At 41.8% G+C, this 18,575-nt stretch overlaps 5 protein-coding genes across 15 annotated transcripts in view; 3 read left to right on the top strand and 2 right to left on the bottom strand.

Annotated features, from left to right (window-relative positions):
• The window catches only part of LOC660533 (titin), a 132,339-nt gene extending 132,032 nt beyond the window's left edge, over positions 1-307 (bottom strand). For 7 of the 9 annotated variants that reach the window (XM_064359771.1, XM_064359761.1, XM_064359762.1 and 4 more), the window contains exon 1: positions 153-307. The gene's annotated coding sequence lies outside the window, so the exon portion shown is untranslated. The remainder of the gene's footprint in view (positions 1-152) is intronic. The other 2 variants (XM_064359770.1, XM_064359766.1) reach the window with 2 other exon arrangements.
• Positions 308-890: 583 nt separating this feature from the next.
• On the top strand, positions 891-5,770 carry LOC660229 (uncharacterized). Its single transcript, XM_966479.5, has 2 exons — positions 891-1,025; positions 1,077-5,770. Exon 2 carries the CDS (start codon positions 1,077-1,079, stop codon positions 5,682-5,684), a length of 4,608 nt encoding a protein of 1,535 aa, XP_971572.1. The 5' UTR covers positions 891-1,025; the 3' UTR covers positions 5,685-5,770.
• Positions 5,771-5,846: 76 nt separating this feature from the next.
• Positions 5,847-6,774, top strand: LOC660166 (uncharacterized). Its single transcript, XM_966421.4, has 2 exons — positions 5,847-5,988; positions 6,044-6,774. The coding sequence occupies exons 1-2, from the start codon at positions 5,986-5,988 to the stop codon at positions 6,689-6,691; spliced, it is 651 nt and encodes a 216-aa protein (XP_971514.1). The 5' UTR covers positions 5,847-5,985; the 3' UTR covers positions 6,692-6,774.
• Positions 6,775-6,808: 34 nt separating this feature from the next.
• Positions 6,809-13,123, top strand: MnM (myomesin and myosin binding protein). The gene is made up of 5 exons (XM_015978718.2): positions 6,809-6,947; positions 7,526-7,585; positions 8,980-9,646; positions 9,754-10,784; positions 10,830-13,123. The coding sequence occupies exons 1-5, from the start codon at positions 6,878-6,880 to the stop codon at positions 12,926-12,928; spliced, it is 3,927 nt and encodes a 1,308-aa protein (XP_015834204.1). The 5' UTR covers positions 6,809-6,877; the 3' UTR covers positions 12,929-13,123.
• Positions 13,124-13,218: 95 nt separating this feature from the next.
• Egfr (Epidermal growth factor receptor) overlaps positions 13,219-18,575 on the bottom strand; it is a 110,016-nt gene continuing 104,659 nt past the window's right edge. For all 3 annotated transcript variants that reach the window (XM_015978717.2, XM_008193272.3, XM_008193271.3), the window contains 2 exons: positions 14,755-16,177; positions 13,219-14,471 (listed from right to left, as the gene is read on the bottom strand). In XM_015978717.2, the coding sequence (XP_015834203.1) occupies positions 13,806-14,471; positions 14,755-16,177 (2,089 nt within the window). In that variant the 3' untranslated portion in view covers positions 13,219-13,805. The remainder of the gene's footprint in view (positions 14,472-14,754; positions 16,178-18,575) is intronic.

The following is an 18,575-nucleotide window of genomic DNA, read 5'->3' as shown; positions in this document are numbered from 1 at the left end:
CAATTAAACCAACAAACCCACATCATCACAAACTCAAATCTGGGCTATTTTTGGCTTAAATTTTCTCAAAAATTTAAGTGTTTTCAAATTGAAACAATTCTATCGCACGATTTTACATTTCGATAAGAACGAGAGGTTTGTTATCAACTTACCGGCAATAGCCATCCAATATTCGTGTCACATTCTTGCACTGTTATGGGCACGTCACGTCGCGCGGTACCACCGTCATGGTACTGCCACTGGTCCGCTGGTAGACATTCACACAACCAGGCCCAGAGTATGTCACGGGAGTGACCAATGCGCGCGAGCGAGACGACTAATCAACTGAAAACCCATGAGGATGGGTACCACTCTCAATATCAATCGATTCAATGGTTGTTTGTACCACCAAATTGTTGAGAAATGCAAAAAAATTGGTTTTACGCGAGATGGTACCTTGAAAGTACCATTAAACGCCCGCAGCATTCCAACGGTACTTCGGCACCAATCACGCATTGCATCGATTGCGATTAACTGGTACCACACCACCATGAAAGTAGCACACTGATGGTACTTCACAAAATTTTAAGTTCTTCAAAGATTATCTAAATCTAGTTTTGTTCTGGTCGCTAATTAGTTAATATAAACACTCATCTTTAGATAACTTAGGAATTATTAAGCAATGAGCAACGAACTGTGATTCATACAGGTGTAAAAATTGAATCATAGTTAAAAATTCCTCCAACAAATAAAAATTGGATTGGTTTGGAAAAAATTTGCATCTATCTATCCTTCGCAGCTTGGAAATTGCTAAATGCAGATAATTCGAGTGTTTATCGAGATCAGTGCATCATGAAGTACCACTTGAGATTTTTTAATTTTAAAAACTTACGGTTTAATAATATATTATAATTCATGGATGATAAAAAAATGAGTACAAAGAGCGAAGTGCTATCTTTATCGATAAGTCCTATTACAAAAATTTAGTATAAAAGCCTATTCGGAGCAATGATGTATCAGTTTCGTCTCAGTAGTCGAAATTAAAGGTAAGACAAGAAATCAAAACCAAAAAGCAAATGTAACATCTTTTTCTCTAGATGAAAGGAATTTTCGTGTTCTTGGCACTCCTTGGTCTGAGCTTTGGGGCTCCCAATCCCCAGAGCTTGGTAGCTCCCAGAAGCCTAATTGATGACTTTGCTGACTTTATCAAACTTCTGCCAGTTGATGATATTAAGACCATTGCTGACAAGCATTTGGCTGAAGATGGAGCTTTCGCTGCTGTTATCACGTACTTGCAAGGCGACGAATGGGCTGCTCTTGTTGAAACCATCAAGAACAAACCAGAAGTCCAAGATTTTGTCAAATATTTGACCGATGCTGGACTTCCAGTTGATGAAATTGTGGCCTGGATCCACAACCTCATTGCCAACGCTGTTCCCGGAGTCGAACCCGATGAGAATGGAAGTCTTAGACCTCTTCTTGACGAAATCGAAGCCATCCTTCCAGTAGCTGATTTGATTGCTTTGTTGAACGACAAACTCCAAAATAGTCCCGATTTCCAAGCTTTCTACGTCAGAATTTCAAGCGAAAATGCTCATGCTTTGGTCGAAGAAATCCGTGCCATTGACGAAGTCCAACGTCTTGCTCAAAGACTGAGGGATTTTGGTGTTAAAGTTGACGAAGTTTTGGCGATTGTTTACGATTTCTTGGGATGGGGAAAACCCAAAACTGGCAAATCTGTTCAAAGTTTGATTGATGACTTCGCCGACTTTATCAAACTTCTGCCAGTTGATGATATTAAGGCTATTGCTGACAAACATTTGGCTGACGATGGAACTTTTGCTGCTGTTATCATCTACCTCCAAGGTGACGAATGGGCTGCTCTTGTCGAAACCATCAAGAACAAGCCTGAAGTCCAAGACTTTGTCAAGTATTTGACCGATGCTGGACTTCCAGTTGATGAAATTGTCGCCTGGATCCACAACCTCATTGCCAACGCTGTTCCCGGAGTTGATCCCGATGAGAATGGAAGTCTTAGACCTCTTCTTGACGAAATCGAAGCCATTCTTCCAGTAGCTGATCTCATTGCTTTGCTGAACGACAAACTCCAAAACAGCCCCGATTTCCAAGCTTTCTACGTCAGAATTTCAAGCGAAAATGCTCATGCTTTGGTTGAAGAAATCCGTGCTATTGACGAAGTCCAACGTCTTGCTCAAAGACTGAGGGATTTTGGTGTTAAAGTTGACGAAGTTTTGGCGATTGTTTACGATTTCTTGGGATGGGGAAAACCCAAAACTGGCAAATCCGTCGAAAGTTTGATTGATGACTTTGCCGACTTTATCAAACTTCTACCAGTTGATGATATTAAGGCTATTGCTGACAAACATTTGGCTAACGATGGAACTTTTGCTGCTGTTATCATCTACCTCCAAGGTGACGAATGGGCTGCTCTTGTTGAAACCATCAAGAACAAACCTGAAGTCCAAGACTTTGTCAAATATTTGACCGATGCTGGACTTCCAGTTGATGAAATTGTCGCCTGGATCCACAACCTCATTGCCAACGCTGTTCCCGGAGTCGAACCCGATGAGAATGGAAGTCTTAGACCTCTTCTTGACGAAATCGAAGCCATTCTTCCAGTAGCTGATCTCATTGCTTTGCTGAACGACAAACTCCAAAACAGCCCCGATTTCCAAGCTTTCTACGTCAGAATTTCAAGCGAAAATGCTCACGCTTTGGTCGAAGAAATCCGTGCTATTGACGAAGTCCAACGTCTTGCTCAAAGATTGAGAGATTTTGGTGTTAAAGTTGACGAAGTTTTGGCAATTGTTTACGATTTCTTGGGATGGGGAAAACCCAAAACTGGCAAATCCGTCGAAAGTTTGATTGATGACTTTGCCGACTTTATCAAACTTCTACCAGTAGATGATATTAAGGCCATTGCTGACAAACATTTGGCTGACGATGGAACTTTTGCTGCTGTTATCATCTACCTCCAAGGTGACGAATGGGCTGCTCTTGTTGAAACCATCAAGAACAAACCTGAAGTTCAAGACTTTGTCAAATATTTGACAGATGCTGGACTTCCAGTTGATGAAATTGTTGCCTGGATCCACAATCTTATTGCCAACGCTGTTCCCGGAGTCGAACCCGATGAGAATGGAAGTCTTAGACCTCTTCTTGACGAAATCGAAGCCATTCTTCCAGTAGCTGATTTGATTGCTTTGTTGAACGACAAACTCCAAAATAGTCCCGATTTCCAAGCTTTCTACGTCAGAATTTCAAGTGAAAATGCTCATGCTTTGGTTGAAGAAATCCGTGCCATTGACGAAGTCCAACGTCTTGCTCAAAGATTGAGGGACTTCGGTGTTAAAGTTGACGAAGTTTTGGCAATTGTTTACGATTTCTTGGGATGGGGAAAACCCAAAACTGGCAAATCCGTCGAAAGTTTGATTGATGACTTTGCCGACTTTATCAAACTTCTGCCAGTTGATGATATTAAGGCCATTGCTGACAAACACTTGGCTGACGATGGAACTTTTGCTGCTGTTATCATCTACCTCCAAGGTGACGAATGGGCTGCTCTTGTTGAAACCATCAAGAACAAACCTGAAGTTCAAGACTTTGTCAAATATTTGACAGATGCTGGACTTCCAGTTGATGAAATTGTTGCCTGGATCCACAATCTTATTGCCAACGCTGTTCCCGGAGTCGAACCCGATGAGAATGGAAGTCTTAGACCTCTTCTTGACGAAATCGAAGCCATCCTTCCAGTCGCTGATTTGATTGCTTTGTTGAACGACAAACTCCAAAACAGCCCCGATTTCCAAGCTTTCTACGTCAGAATTTCAAGCGAAAATGCTCATGCTTTGGTTGAAGAAATCCGTGCTATTGACGAAGTCCAACGTCTTGCTCAAAGACTGAGAGATTTTGGTGTTAAAGTTGACGAAGTTTTGGCGATTGTTTACGATTTCTTGGGATGGGGAAAACCCAAAACTGGCAAATCCGTCGAAAGCTTGATTGATGACTTCGCCGACTTTATCAAACTTCTGCCAGTTGATGATATTAAGGCCATTGCTGACAAACATTTGGCTAACGATGGAACTTTTGCTGCTGTTATCATCTACCTCCAAGGTGACGAATGGGCTGCTCTTGTTGAAACCATCAAAAACAAACCAGAAGTCCAAGACTTTGTCAAATATTTGACCGATGCTGGACTTCCAGTTGACGAAATTGTTGCCTGGATCCACAACCTCATTGCCAATGCTGTTCCCGGAGTCGAACCCGATGAAAATGGAAGTCTTAGACCTCTTCTTGACGAAATCGAAGCCATTCTTCCAGTAGCTGATCTCATTGCTTTGCTGAACGACAAACTCCAAAACAGCCCCGATTTCCAAGCTTTCTACGTCAGAATTTCAAGCGAAAATGCTCACGCTTTGGTCGAAGAAATCCGTGCTATTGACGAAGTCCAACGTCTTGCTCAAAGATTGAGAGATTTTGGTGTTAAAGTTGACGAAGTTTTGGCAATTGTTTACGATTTCTTGGGATGGGGAAAACCCAAAACTGGCAAATCCGTCGAAAGTTTGATTGATGACTTTGCCGACTTTATCAAACTTCTACCAGTAGATGATATTAAGGCCATTGCTGACAAACATTTGGCTGACGATGGAACTTTTGCTGCTGTTATCATCTACCTCCAAGGTGACGAATGGGCTGCTCTTGTTGAAACCATCAAGAACAAACCTGAAGTTCAAGACTTTGTCAAATATTTGACAGATGCTGGACTTCCAGTTGATGAAATTGTTGCCTGGATCCACAACCTCATTGCCAACGCTGTTCCCGGAGTTGATCCCGATGAGAATGGAAGTCTTAGACCTCTTCTTGACGAAATCGAAGCCATTCTTCCAGTAGCTGATCTCATTGCTTTGCTGAACGACAAACTCCAAAACAGCCCCGATTTCCAAGCTTTCTACGTCAGAATTTCAAGCGAAAATGCTCATGCTTTGGTTGAAGAAATCCGTGCTATTGACGAAGTCCAACGTCTTGCTCAAAGATTGAGGGACTTCGGTGTTAAAGTTGACGAAGTTTTGGCAATTGTTTACGATTTCTTGGGATGGGGAAAACCCAAAACTGGCAAATCCGTCGAAAGTTTGATTGATGACTTTGCCGACTTTATCAAACTTCTGCCAGTTGATGATATTAAGGCCATTGCTGACAAACACTTGGCTGACGATGGAACTTTTGCTGCTGTTATCATCTACCTCCAAGGTGACGAATGGGCTGCTCTTGTTGAAACCATCAAAAACAAACCAGAAGTCCAAGACTTTGTCAAATATTTGACCGATGCTGGACTTCCAGTTGACGAAATTGTTGCCTGGATCCACAACCTCATTGCCAATGCTGTTCCCGGAGTCGAACCCGATGAAAATGGAAGTCTTAGACCTCTTCTTGACGAAATCGAAGCCATCCTTCCAGTCGCTGATTTGATTGCTTTGTTGAACGACAAACTCCAAAACAGTCCCGATTTCCAAGCTTTCTACGTCAGAATTTCAAGCGAAAATGCTCATGCTTTGGTTGAAGAAATCCGTGCTATTGACGAAGTCCAACGTCTTGCTCAAAGATTGAGGGACTTCGGTGTTAAAGTCGATGAAGTCTTGGCAATTGTCTACGACTTCTTGGGTTGGGGAAAACCAAAGAAATTTTAGGTTTAGTTGATGATTTTGTAAAAATGCATCACAAAGTTTTGTGAAAAAATGTATTCATTGTGATAATAAATATTTTTAATAATTAATCTTCATTTTTTTAAATAATCATTTCTGTTCCGATTGAAATTAGAAAGTTGACCTAAAAAATCATTTGAAATGTTTAGAAGGCTCTAAAATTATTCTCCCCGAAATCAAAAGCTCTGAAACCAATTCCTTGACAACCAAACAACAAACTGAAAAATACGACAGAAGCAGCAGAAAATTTTCTCTCTGAGCTAAAACCCAAACTTGCAGCTTGAAAATGGTAAGAAAGTTTGTTTTTCAGTAATCGAAACAGTTTTCAAGATTATTCCCCACAGTTATTGTTTGCCTTCATCCTGTTTGCCTTCCTGCAAACTTCCTTCCCCCTCCCTGCCACCGAAAACCCGGCCCCCACCCACAATCCTGCAGTCGAATTCTTCAAGGAAATCCCCCTGAAACCGTTCAAGGACCTGAACGAGAAGCACTTGAAGGAGGACACTGGTTTCCAGGCCGCTTTGGTCTACCTCAAGTCTCCGGAATGGATCCAAATGGTCGCAGATGTGCGAAAGGACCCGGCCTGGCTTGAATACAAGAAATTTCTGAACGACAGTGCTATCGATATCGAATTTGTGATCAAACATGTCGAACATTGCCTTAATGCCACCAACACTAAAGACTTCAAAGTGGACAAAGTTAAACCAAGCCTTGGCAAATTCTTCGACGATGTGAAGACAACTTATTCGGTTTTGGTCCTGAAAGCTGCCCAGAATTATCTTGCCAAAGAGAGCAACAGCGCAACTTATCGCAATTTCATCGCCAAGTTGCAGAGTCAGGAGTCCCGCAAGATGCTGGAGAAGGCTTTGGGCCAACCCCCGGTCAAAAAAGTGGCTTTGAAGCTGAAGGAAATGGACTTTGATATCGAATTTCTCCTCGAGTTCTACTACTCTCTCCTTGGCTGGCGCCCAATCTACAAATTCAGCGCTTAATTTTCGCCCAGTGATTGTTTTTTATTTTTTATGTTTAAAGTTTTGTATGTATTTGTTGGTTGAATAAAGTTTTTTTGTGCGTTTTGGGTGTTGGTCAGCCTTGTTGCGCTTCGTTCAGTTGGTAGGTCCAAGTTATTTTTAACATAGCACAGTGTGGTGACGGTTTTGCCGAGATGATAGTGTGCGATGGGGAACACACACGCGAAGCCCCATCCAAAACCGAGGAATAAAAAACAAGTACACTGGAAGGCTGCAGGTAATTTTTTGGAAAAAATTTGGCTTGGTGGTGTTAAATCGGAAAGAGTTGGAGGCTTGTAGTATTAGCTGTTGTGTTATTTCTGGACGCTCTGTTTTTATGCGTGGCTTATTTTTATCTTCGGCAACGCTGCATAATCGGTATGTCATTGTTATTAAAATTGGGGGGCTAAAGGGGTCAACTACAACGGTACGAAGCATTCTGAATGAAATTTTCAGCCGTTGAGAAATCTATTTTCAGCTTGTAACAAATTGTTTTCAGGTTTCGCCGATTTATTTACTCGAAAGTGGGGTAAAGCTCATTCAATGAATTAAGGGATGTTGCTTTTCTTTATTCTACTCTACTGTAAATAGCTTAAGAAAAATTCAAATAACTTGCACTGTAGTCTATCGCCTCTCGCACCTACACTTAGGCACGCTGGGCTGTAACCAACACTTTGGCACTCTTCTTAATATTTATCGAAACGAAAATACAGTGCCTTATTTTGTAAAAATCAAAAATTGATTTGTTAATAATGAGACAGGGGCACTGTGTTGGACCATTAAACAGAAAGATAAATTTGCAATTCACACTTTCAGATTATGCAGAATTGCGAGACAAAGTGGACAAAATAATCCATCCGGCGTCTAGGAGTTGTGGTAAGAAAACGTGAAAAATAAGAGTAGAGTTTCAACGTGTTTTGGAATGAATTGCCAGAAGCTGACGTCAGGTCGTTTTGGTTTACTCCCACAAGAACATTATTTTCTCACTTGTTGGTAAAATTCGTCACTGGTTCAGAGTTCAGGGATTAAAAAAAACAATTTTTAAGTAGTGATAATTTTATTTTTATTAAACACAAATAGACACCTAATTGTATCTGATTTCTTTCACTTTCTTCGAATCGATGATCTACAAACCCAGGAAATAACTACCAATGTTATAGACAACCAACGATACGAACGGAAATTAAAATTTATGTTCTGCTTATTTTAAAAACGGAGTAAATCAGTTCTGGACAGCTTCTAATCCAACGCATGTGATACTTATGTTTAAATTTATTCAATTGCTACATTCGTAATTAATGTAGCGAATTCTTGTTCTTGTTTTTTTTTTTTTCAAATTAAAAGATAATTCATTTTTTTGCTATTTTCAAATCAAAATTCAGAAATCGGCATTTGCAAAAACAAAAGACATCGTATCGCAAAAATAGAAAAAAAGAAAAAACTACTGACGAGAAATATAAAGGAAAAGATAGAAAAGAAAGAAGAAGAGATTTAAAAAAGAATTTTGAATAAAAAAGTTAAAGAACCACTAAAAACAGAAATATTGGAGAAAGAAAGAAATGTAGAAAAAATGTTACAAGTTACAAAATAATATCAGGGGGTGCTGCTATTGAGCACCAACAAAGAAAAAAAAATAAAATAAGTAAAAGTTTTTAGATCAACTCTTGCTGTCGAATTTAGGTTGACAGATTTTTATTGTCTTTGATAGATTATCCTTTTATTCTGTTGAAGAATTAAACGCGCTACTTGCGATTTTCTCCAACGCTAGTATTGTCGTATGTAGTAATTGCAAGAAATCAACATACGCCCAAAATTCTAAAAGTCTAAAGACTTTTTGAACGCACTTTACAACAACTTGAAAGCATTGATCATTTTTTATCGACTCCCACAAATATATTTAAATCATGATGTTTTTCATCAAATCATTTCAGTCTGATTCGATTCCCCTCTAATTATAAACTTCAAGTTCGCAAAACTATTTTTACTTATTCCTTAATCATCTCAAAACACAAAATAAACAATAACACGTGCATCTTCATTCATAGGATTTGTTTTGACAGCTAAAACAAGCCAGTGATGACATTTTCCCACACACTTAAGATATCTAAAAGTAATAAACACAAATATAAAGAAGAGAAGCTATAAAAATCCAAAACCACTTTCATTTTTGATGTGTAGGAAGTTGGCAGTGGTTACAGGTGTAAGTGATTCCTGATTTATTTATACACACTTATCTTTGATGAAAGATTTAACCACAGTTTTACTTTCAGACCGCCCCTCCCCGCCCGGCAAGCCCCACCTCTCCGACAACGACCTCACCCCCGACCTCGTCACCATCGTCTGGTCTAAGCCAACCCGCGATGGCGGCTCTCCAATCACCGGCTACCTCGTCGAGCACCGCCGCACAGGCTCCCCCCACTGGGTGCGAGCCACGCCCCTCCTCGTCCCCTTCCCCGAGCTCACCCTCAGCGGCCTGGAGCCCGGCTGGCGCTACCAGTTCCGGGTGCGGGCCGAAAACGCAGTTGGCCTTTCCGAACCCAGCGACATCTCCGAACCCTTAACTGTAACGTTGCAAAAATTCGCTATTACAGCACCAAAGTTCACCGAAGAACTCAAAGACGCAACAGCGCTCGAAAATGAGAAAGTTGAGTTCGTTGTCCACTTTTTGGGACAACCTGCGCCGAAAATCTGCTGGTTTAAGGACGGGTTTGAGATTTTTAGCAGCAGAAGGACGAGGATTTTGACGGAGAATGATCGGAGTGTGTTGACTATACACCAGAGCGCGCTGTCGGATGAGGGCGAGATCAAGTGCACAGCGACCAATAAGGCGGGGCATGCGTCCACGAAGGCGCGGCTAAGCTTGGAAGCCCCGCCCAGTATACGCCTACCGAGACAATACGAAGATGGGCTGTTGTTTGAGATCGGGGAAGTTATTAGGTAATAGGAGTAGTAAACTAGTAGAGATTTAATTTGTAACTTCTTCAATTTTAACTCTACTTGTTTTACAACGCCTTCTAATATTTGAAAAAACTTGTAACTTGTAGGTTGAAGGTTTCTGTGGCTGGCCGTCCGACTCCGTTGGTTTTTTGGAGCCATGATGGAGAATCGATTCAAAATAACGACCGATATGAGATCGAATACGTGGACAAGTGTTCCATTTTGAAAATTGCTGAAGCGACAAGAGGTGATCGAGGGGAGTACCAGATCAAAGCTGTGAACAAGATTGGAGAGGATTTGGCCTCGTTTTTGGTCACCATCACCGACAAGCCTTCGCCACCAGGTCGGGCAAGAGTGGTTATGACCTTGGGCCGTTCCGTCACCCTCTCCTGGAGCACCCCTGACGATGATGGGGGTTGTAAAATCGGGAACTACATCGTAGAGTACTACAGACTGGGGTGGAACGTCTGGCTCAAAGCTGCTACTAGTAGACAACTGACCACAATCCTAGGGGACTTAATCGAAGGAAGCGAGTACAAATTCAGGATCAAGGCCGAAAGTCCGTACGGGATTAGCGAACCGGGGGCTGAATCCGACATCGTCTTCATCCCTGATCCCAAAAGAGGGATCACTTCGCCCCAAGCGCGAAGCCGAAGCCAACCGAAGGATATCATAGACGAAATCACTTCAGTCCCAGTTGCGGCCAAACGACGTCCAAAACCCAGGTCGCAGTCATCAATAACCAAAGCAGAAACAAATTACTATGACGAGATGCCCAAACGTCCAGAACGTAACAAAATCAAAAGTCCTCCCAAAACACCAGAAGTTGTACGAAAGAACGCAAGTCCTCAAACTATCCTCGATCGGGCTTCGCTAGCTCGGGAATTGGCGTACGGAAGTCCAGAAATTAAAATGTTGCAGTCAGAAAGGCCGACCAGTCCTTTGCCACCACAAACCAAAAGCCCAAGTCCGCCAAAATCGCGAACTCCGAGTCCTAATCTCACCCCGTCTCCCTCTGAAGATAAGAGCAAGACCCCAAGTCCGAAAGACAAGAGGAGTTTGCTTCGGGAGAAGTCCGAAACGTTCGAAGAGAGTTCGGAGTTTATGCTGGTCTTATATCCGGATGCTAACGAAAAAGGTAAGTCAGAACTGGAAGAAGGAATGATAATTGAACACTTTCCAGGTCGTCGTCGGTCCAGTCAAAACATCGAATTCGACTTTGACGAGTACGATATCCCCCCTCCACTCTCCCTCTCAGCTCCAGAGCTCGGCGCAGAACCGCCTGTTTTCGAAAACTTGAAAACATCAGCGAGTTCCACCGAACTGTTGCACGAACGCGCCATGATGCGCTTCAACGAAGCCGCAGCCGCTGAAGAAGAAGAGTTGAAGAAACGAAGAAAGTTCAGTTATGACGGCCAACACAACATCGACATACCCAAAATCCAAATCAACTCAAAGGATGATCAGGATATCGTCGGTCTGGAACGGAAACCTTCCCGAAGGAAATCGTCGGGGAGTGTGGTCCAGCAGCAGCTGCTCTGGGCCCAGAAACGCTTCAGTTTGAAGAATTCGAACGATTTGAATGAATTTATCGAAACGAAATTGCAAAAAACGCAAATTCCTAGTCCCGAAGCGCCCAAGAAGGAAATGGTGCGGCAAAGATCGGAGTCTGAGGAACGCGAGGAAGAGGAATTTAACCGAGTGAGGGCAAAAATGGGGCTCCAAGGCCAGTCTAGTTTGGAAAAACGCAGCATTGAAGTGGTGGATGAAGAAAAGTGGTTGGAGGATTACGAAGAAAGTTTATCAGAGTCGGAAACTGAATCTGAAGATGAGCGGGATTACGACATCCAACCCCCTCAAAGAATCTACAGTGATGAAGATGAAGAAACGTACCACCCTGGCGTCATGACCACGCCCAGAAAACCATCAGTTAGTGACGAACCGTTTGAAATTTTGACCAAAAGAAACAAACTACCTGATCCGAACTTCGTACCAAAACCAATTCTGAAGAAAACTGAAGTGGAACCACCGAAAGTTTCAAGTACCAAAATAAGGTCACACTCGCCCATGCCTCAGTTTCGGCAAGAAGTGACTAGAGGGCGTTTGCAATCTTTGGCACAACCACCAATAGAATTGTCGGATAACAAAAGCAAGGTTTTCCAACGCTCGATTTCCCTCTCCACTGAAGAAAACACAGAAAGTGAAAAAATCGCCCCAACACTTCAGGCCGCTCCAGGACGGAATATTTCAGCAGTGGCGACTCTTTGTGGTATTACGGCTGCCAGTATCGTCATACCGGAAAAACTGCTTCAGAAGAAAAATGATGAAGAAGAGTCGAAGGTTGTTGTGGACCACTACATGGACATTGTGAGGAGTTATGGACAACGAAAGAAGAGTAATCCCGAAGTTTGGAAAGCGGCAACAAACGAAGCAAAGACCTGGAGTACCACCAAAGAAGAAAAAACTGAAGAAGAAGCACAAACTTTGATGAGTTATGGCCAACGAAAGAATAGTAATCCCCAAATTAGGAAGGTATTAGAAGAAACAAAACCAGAAGCTAAAACCTGGAGTACCAACAAAGAAGAAAAAGATGAGGAACTAACAGAGATTGTCAAGAGTTCTGGTCAAAGGAAGAATAGTGTTCCCCAAAGTTTGAAGGAAGAAGTGAAGACTTGGAACACCACCAAAGAAGAAAAAAGCGAAGTTCAACCTCTCAGGACCGAACGTAGTCCCTCTCCCTCCCCTCAAAAAACCGCTCCGAACCAGAAAAGAGGGAGAAGCGGCGTCAACCACAAACCTAGGAGAGGTTCCAGTCGTTCCAAAACCCCCTCTCGTTCCCCTTCCAGACTGGAAAACTGGTCAGGACGCAAGTCCAGCCCTTCGCCCATGAAACGCAAAACTTCCCCCTCTCCCATGAGGGCCAGGAAATCACCATCGCCCATCCCTTTGGCCAAACCTCGGCCCAAACTACGTGAAATCACAACTCAGACGTCCATCGGTTTAGAATTGAACTATTCGAGCGATTCTCGAGCTTCCACTCCTCACGACAGGAGACAGGAGGAGCTTTTGGCTAAAGCTGAAGTCAAAGTTCGCAGCTTTGTCGATTATCTTACGGATCTGGCGATGTTTTTCGTGGCTTGTTGGTTGTACTTGTTCAGTAATGAACTCTTAGCGATTCCTGTTTTGTTGGTCATGGTTTACAGACAGTTGAAGAATGAGATCGGGAAAAGGATACCACGATGGATTGTTAGACGATTTAGTAAAAAGAAAGCGAAGAAGTAATAACATGTACTGTTTGCACGGTTTTTTTCTATTGTTTGTGTGAGATTTTCCGAACACGACGTTATGAAATCTATGATTTCACTTATCTTATTTAGGCAGTGATTGTGTGTACTTTCAATTAAGTGGTGTACATAATTTTTATTAAGCGAAACGTTATGGTTTCACCGGCCTTTAAATAAATAACATAAATCCCAATTGAATTTTACTTCATTCGACTTGCTGATTCTTTTCAAATATAGCATGTTTATCTGTTCGTGTTTTTTTGGTAAGGGAGGGAATGAAGACTCGTATTATGAAATATATGCATTTATTAAAATTTTGTATAAACGTAGTAACATGGAAAAATAACATAGGCACATGTCGACATGAATGGCACAAGTTTAGTGCAAATATTAACAAAAATAGTCTATTTCTACATAAATAAAATTATGTACAATTGAGATTTTGCATGAGACCGAACGTTTCAAGCTTTCTAATTCCATAACTAATAACTAGAGGAATTGCTTTAATACCATACAAACAAAAAACAAAACAAAAAAACTGGGTTTACAAAATGCATGAAGGGGTTTAAGTGTATGAAACTTTTTCCATATTCACATGTAAGTTCGTTTTTATCACAGTCGCGTTTGGGCAAGAACGTTTAGGATTGGCGCTCCGCAACTCGCCCAACTTGTTAATCAACCTTAAAACCTACTAGAAAAATACGTTTAGGTATTTATATACATTTGAGAATAAAAATCGCATTTGTTGCAACATTATTTACAAACCATGCCCTGATGGCACGCTATTATGTCACGCTTAAACCTACGCTTAAGTATCTCCTAGTGGAACACAGCCCTTTCCCTCTAAAGTACAAAAGGCCGTTTTGTACATGCGTTCAGACGATCGCGCCGTCTTTGTTCCGCTGCAGCGGCTGCAGCTCCCTCTTCAGGCGGTCGAAGTCATTGTAATATTCATGATCGGACTCCTCCTCGGAGCTCCTCGGCACCTGGGGCAAGCCCACCGTCTGACTCGGCGCCGCCTCGTTGTTCATAAGGTACTCAGGATTGTCAATATTGCTCTTGTAGAAGTCCAAAGACCTGAACACGCTCTGGTTTGAAGTGTCGCTGTTTTTCGAGTCGATCAAGTCGACGTAGGCAGACGCGCCTTGCGTCTGCTGCGGCGACGGCATGAGATAGTCGTCCTCGTCCACCGGTAAGTCCAATTTGAGACTTCCCAGCTGAGCTTTGGACGGACCGGAGTCGTACTCATCGGAAGACATGTCGTCACGCATCTTCAAAGTGTCGCTAGCGGTGCTTGGAGGGTACTTGAGTAACTTGCGGTTCAAGTGGTTCTGGTATTGCGGGTTGCAGCTGCCGTCCGAATTTGTCTGCGACGCCGACTTCCAGTACTTGTCGGGGGTGGGGGAGGGCGACACGGAGGACATCCAACCAACGGGGCGCAAAGGCGCACGTGACTTGGGCTGGAGGTACTCGTCGCACTCCGATTGGCTGGCCGAGGTTTCGAGGGTGGAGGCAAGCGTGTGCACCAGCTTACGGTCATCCTGCAAAAAAAGGAAACTAATGTCTGTCTATCGAAGAAAAAGGAGCGTAATAGAAATATTCTGTTCTGTTATGTTTGCGATAACGGACGGGACAGCAAAAGTTAAAAAAATCATTAAAAAATCAATTAATCTGCGTGTGTTTGCAAAATTTCGACATATTCGGATGCAGGAACAGCCAAAACTTAAAAATTGTTAATTGTTTCATTATTAAATTTAATGTCAGGGAGATTACGTAAGTATGCAAAATTTCAGTTAGGCCGGATATCCAATCAAAACAAGTTACCTGTGCGTTGTTCCTATTCCTGGCGAACCTATCGGCCGTAATAGCCAAATACCGGCACGGATCCCTCGCCATTTTGGTAAAATCCTCCGCCAACTCCTTAAAACTGGGCCTACTTTCGGCGTCCAAAATCCAGCACTTGACCAAGATCATGTAAACATCGATACTACAACCCTCGGGCTGTGGCAACCTCTCCCCCTTCTCAAGCAGCTCTGGCACGTCCCTGGCCGGCACATTATCATACGGGCGTTCGCCAAAAGTCAACAACTCCCAAATGGTCACTCCGAAGGCCCAAACGTCCGACTTGTGCGTGAAAATCCGGTGCTGGATGCACTCCAAGGCCAGCCATTTGATGGGCATTTTACCACCAGCTGCTTTGTACTCGTCTTCGTCCACATCGAGGAGCTTGGCAAGGCCGAAGTCGGTGATTTTGACACAGGAGTGGGTTTGGACTAGGACGTTGCGAGCGGCGAGGTCACGGTGGACTAGGCGTTTTTCCTCCAGGTATGCCATTCCTTTGGCGATTTGCGTGGACCAGTTGAGAAGGGCTTTAGCGCCGATGCGGTCGCGGTTTTTTCGGACGAAATCGAGCAAACAACCCAAAGGCATCAACTGGGTTATGAGCATGATCTCGGAAGTCATACAAACACCCAACAACTGAAGGAGATTAGGGTGTTCCACACTTGCCATAATAAACGCCTCGCTTAAAAATTCTTTGCTACTGGTTGATCCGTCCCGGAGGACTTTAATCGCGACTGGGATTTTCGAATTGTTCTCATCTTCCAAAATCCAGACCCCTTTATAGACAGTTCCGAAGGCGCCATACCCCAAAATATCCCCCCGCCTGATTTCCGTTTCCTTAATCGTGCGCAATTTTTTACAATTGGGCGAAACGTTCGTTTGTCGCAACGGTTCGTTGTCTTCGAGCCCAGTCAACGCCATGGTCATCTTCAAGGTGCTCTCTTCCGCCTTGACCTTCTTGCGAAAAAACCAAGTCACCAAAATTATGATTATGATGATGATGATGATCGCACTAGTGATTCCCGTGGCGATCACCACAGTGTAGTTATTGTCGACGAAACCAGAGATGGGCAAGTTCAAGGGTTTGTCGGAACAGTAGGAGAAGGCATTGTCGGGGAAAACCCGGTGTGGGAATTCAGGTGGGCATGAGGACACGCAGCGGAAGGAAGAGTTTTCGGAAACGTATCCGTCGTCGAAAACTTTAAAATTTTCGCAGGAAATACAGTTTTCGGGACCTGGACCAGTGCAGCCTTTACATTCAGGGTCGCAAGGTTTGCATTCTTGGACTTCTTCGTCTGCGTAGTCACCGGAACGACATTCGTCTTCGCATTGCTCGTCTTTCTTGTAGTGGGTGCATTTTTGGCAGACTAGTTCGTGGAAACCGAAGCCGGAACAGATCTTGCATCTACGAAAACAAAATCGACTCATAACTATTACATCAGTTTAGGACTTGAGTAGAAGGCAAAACGAGCTAAGCGCGATTGATTGACCCCAAAAAAATTCATAATAATGCATTACTAGAGTTCTTAAACCGTCTGTAAAGAACAAATTTTTGACGATATTTTCCGAACGGGGTAATCGTAGCGATTTGATTCTTGCAAATTTCGATTTCGCCGATCATTTTACGTTGGGAACACTTAATCCTAAAGAAAAAACTGCGAAAATTTTAAAAATAATGAAGAAAGTTTAATTTAGAGAAATTGTAACAAGACTAAATTTTTGACGATATTTTCCGAACGGTTAGTCGTAGTGATTTGATTCTTAAAAATTTCGATTCCGCCGGTCATTTTACGTTAGAAACACTTAATCATAAGGCAAAAACTCCAAAAATTTGACAAATAATGAAGAAAGTTTGGATTAGACAAATTGTGAGGAGACTAAATTTTTGACGATATTTTCCGAACGGTTAGTCGTAGCGACTTGATTCTTGTAAATTTCGATTCCACCGGTCATTTTACGTTAAAAACACTTACTCCAAAGAAAAAAACTCTAAAAATTTGAAAAATAATGAAGCAAGTTTGGTTTAGACAAATTGTGAGGAGACTAAATTTCTTGACGATATTTTCCGAACGGTTAGTCGCAGCGATTTGATTCTTGCAAATTTCGATTCCGCCGGTCATTTTACGTCAGGAACGCTTAATCCCCAGGAAAAAACTCCACAAATTTGAAAAATAATGAAGAAAGTTTGGATTAGACAAATTGTGAGGAGACTAAATTTTTGACGATATTTTCCGAACGGTTAGTCGTAGCGACTTGATTCTTGCAAATTTCGATTCCGTCGGTCATTTTACGTTGAAAACACTTAATCCTAAGGAAATAACTCCAAAAATTTGAAAAATAATGAAGAAAGTTTGGTTTAGACAAATTGTGAGAAGACTAAATTTTTGACGATATTTTCCGAACGGTTAGTCGTAGCGACTTGATTCTTGCAAATTTCGATTCCGCCGGTCATTTTACGTTGAAAACACTTAATCCTAAGGAAATAACTCCAAAAATTTGAAAAATAATGAAGAAAGTTTGGTTTAGATAAATTGTGAGAAGACTAAATTTTTGGCGATATTTTCCGAACGGTTAGTCGTAGCGACTTGATTCTTGCAAATTTCGATTCCGCCGGTCATTTTACGTTGAAAACACTTAATCCTAAGGAAATAACTCCAAAAATTTGAAAAATAATGAAGAAAGTTTGGTTTAGATAAATTGTGAGAAGACTAAATTTTTGGCGATATTTTCCGAACGGTTAGTCGTAGCGACTTGATTCTTGCAAATTTCGATTCCGCCGGTCATTTTACGTTGAAAACACTTAATCCTAAGAAAAAAACTCCGAAAATTTAAAAAATAACGAAGAAAGTTTGGTTTAGAGAAATTGTGAGGAAACTAAATTTTTGACGATATTTTCCGAACGGTTAGTCGCAGCGATTTAAATCTTGCAAATTTGGATTCTGGAGGTCATTTTACTTTAGAAACACTTAAACCTAAGGAAATAACTCCGAAAAATTAAAAAATTATTAAGAAAGTTTGGTTTAGACAAATCGTGAGAAGACTAAATTTTGGACGATATTTTCCGAACGGTTAGTCGTAGTGATTTGACTCTTAAAAATTTCGATTCCGCCGGTCCTTTTTCGTTAGAAACACTTAATCCTAAGGCAAAAACTCCAAAAATTTGAAAAATAAAGAAGAAAGTTTGGATTAGACAAATTGTGAGGAGACTAAATTTTTGACGATATTTTCCGAACGGTTAGTCGTAGTGACATGATTCTTGCAAATTTCGATTCCGCCGGTCATTTTACGTTAAAAACACTTACTCCTAAGAAAAAAACTCCGAAAATTTGAAAAATAATGTAGCAAGTTTGGTTTAGGTAAATTCTGAGGAGACTAAATTTTTGACGGTATTTTCCGAACGATTAGTCGCAGCAACTTGATTTTAGCAAATTTAGATTTCGCCGGTCATTTTTCGCTAGGAACACTTAATCCTAAGGATAACACTCCGAAAATTTTAAAAATAATGAAGAAAGTTTGGTTTAGACAAATTGTGAGGAGACTAAATTTTTGACGATATTTTCCGAACGGTTAGTCGTAGCGACTTGATGCTTGCAAATTTCGATTCCGCCGGTCATTTTACGGTGAAAACACTTAATCCTAAGGAAATAACTCCAAAAATTTGAAAAATAATGAAGAAAGTTTGGTTTAGACAAATTGTGAGGAGACTAAATTTTTGACGATATTTTTCGAACGGTTAGTCGTAGCGACTTGATTCTTGCAAATTTCGATTCCGCCGGTCATTTTACGTTGAAAACATTTAATCC

The sequence above is a fragment of the Tribolium castaneum genome, chromosome 1 (genome assembly GCF_031307605.1).
Source record: "Tribolium castaneum strain GA2 chromosome 1, icTriCast1.1, whole genome shotgun sequence".
NCBI lineage: Eukaryota > Metazoa > Arthropoda > Insecta > Coleoptera > Tenebrionidae > Tribolium > Tribolium castaneum.
This window is presented reverse-complemented; position numbering and strand designations above follow the sequence as displayed.

Bases quoted from the DNA above. Each gene is read 5' to 3' on its own strand.
- LOC660229 (XM_966479.5), top strand. From the start codon at position 1,077: ATGAAAGGAATTTTCGTGTTCTTGGCACTCCTTGGTCTGAGCTTTGGG.
- MnM (XM_015978718.2), top strand. From the start codon at position 6,878: ATGGGGAACACACACGCGAAGCCCCATCCAAAACCGAGGAATAAAAAA. The intron at 7,586-8,979 runs GTAAGAAAACGT...TTTTACTTTCAG, and splicing joins TCCGGCGTCTAGGAGTTGTG to ACCGCCCCTCCCCGCCCGGC. The intron at 9,647-9,753 runs GTAATAGGAGTA...TGTAACTTGTAG, and splicing joins GAGATCGGGGAAGTTATTAG to GTTGAAGGTTTCTGTGGCTG.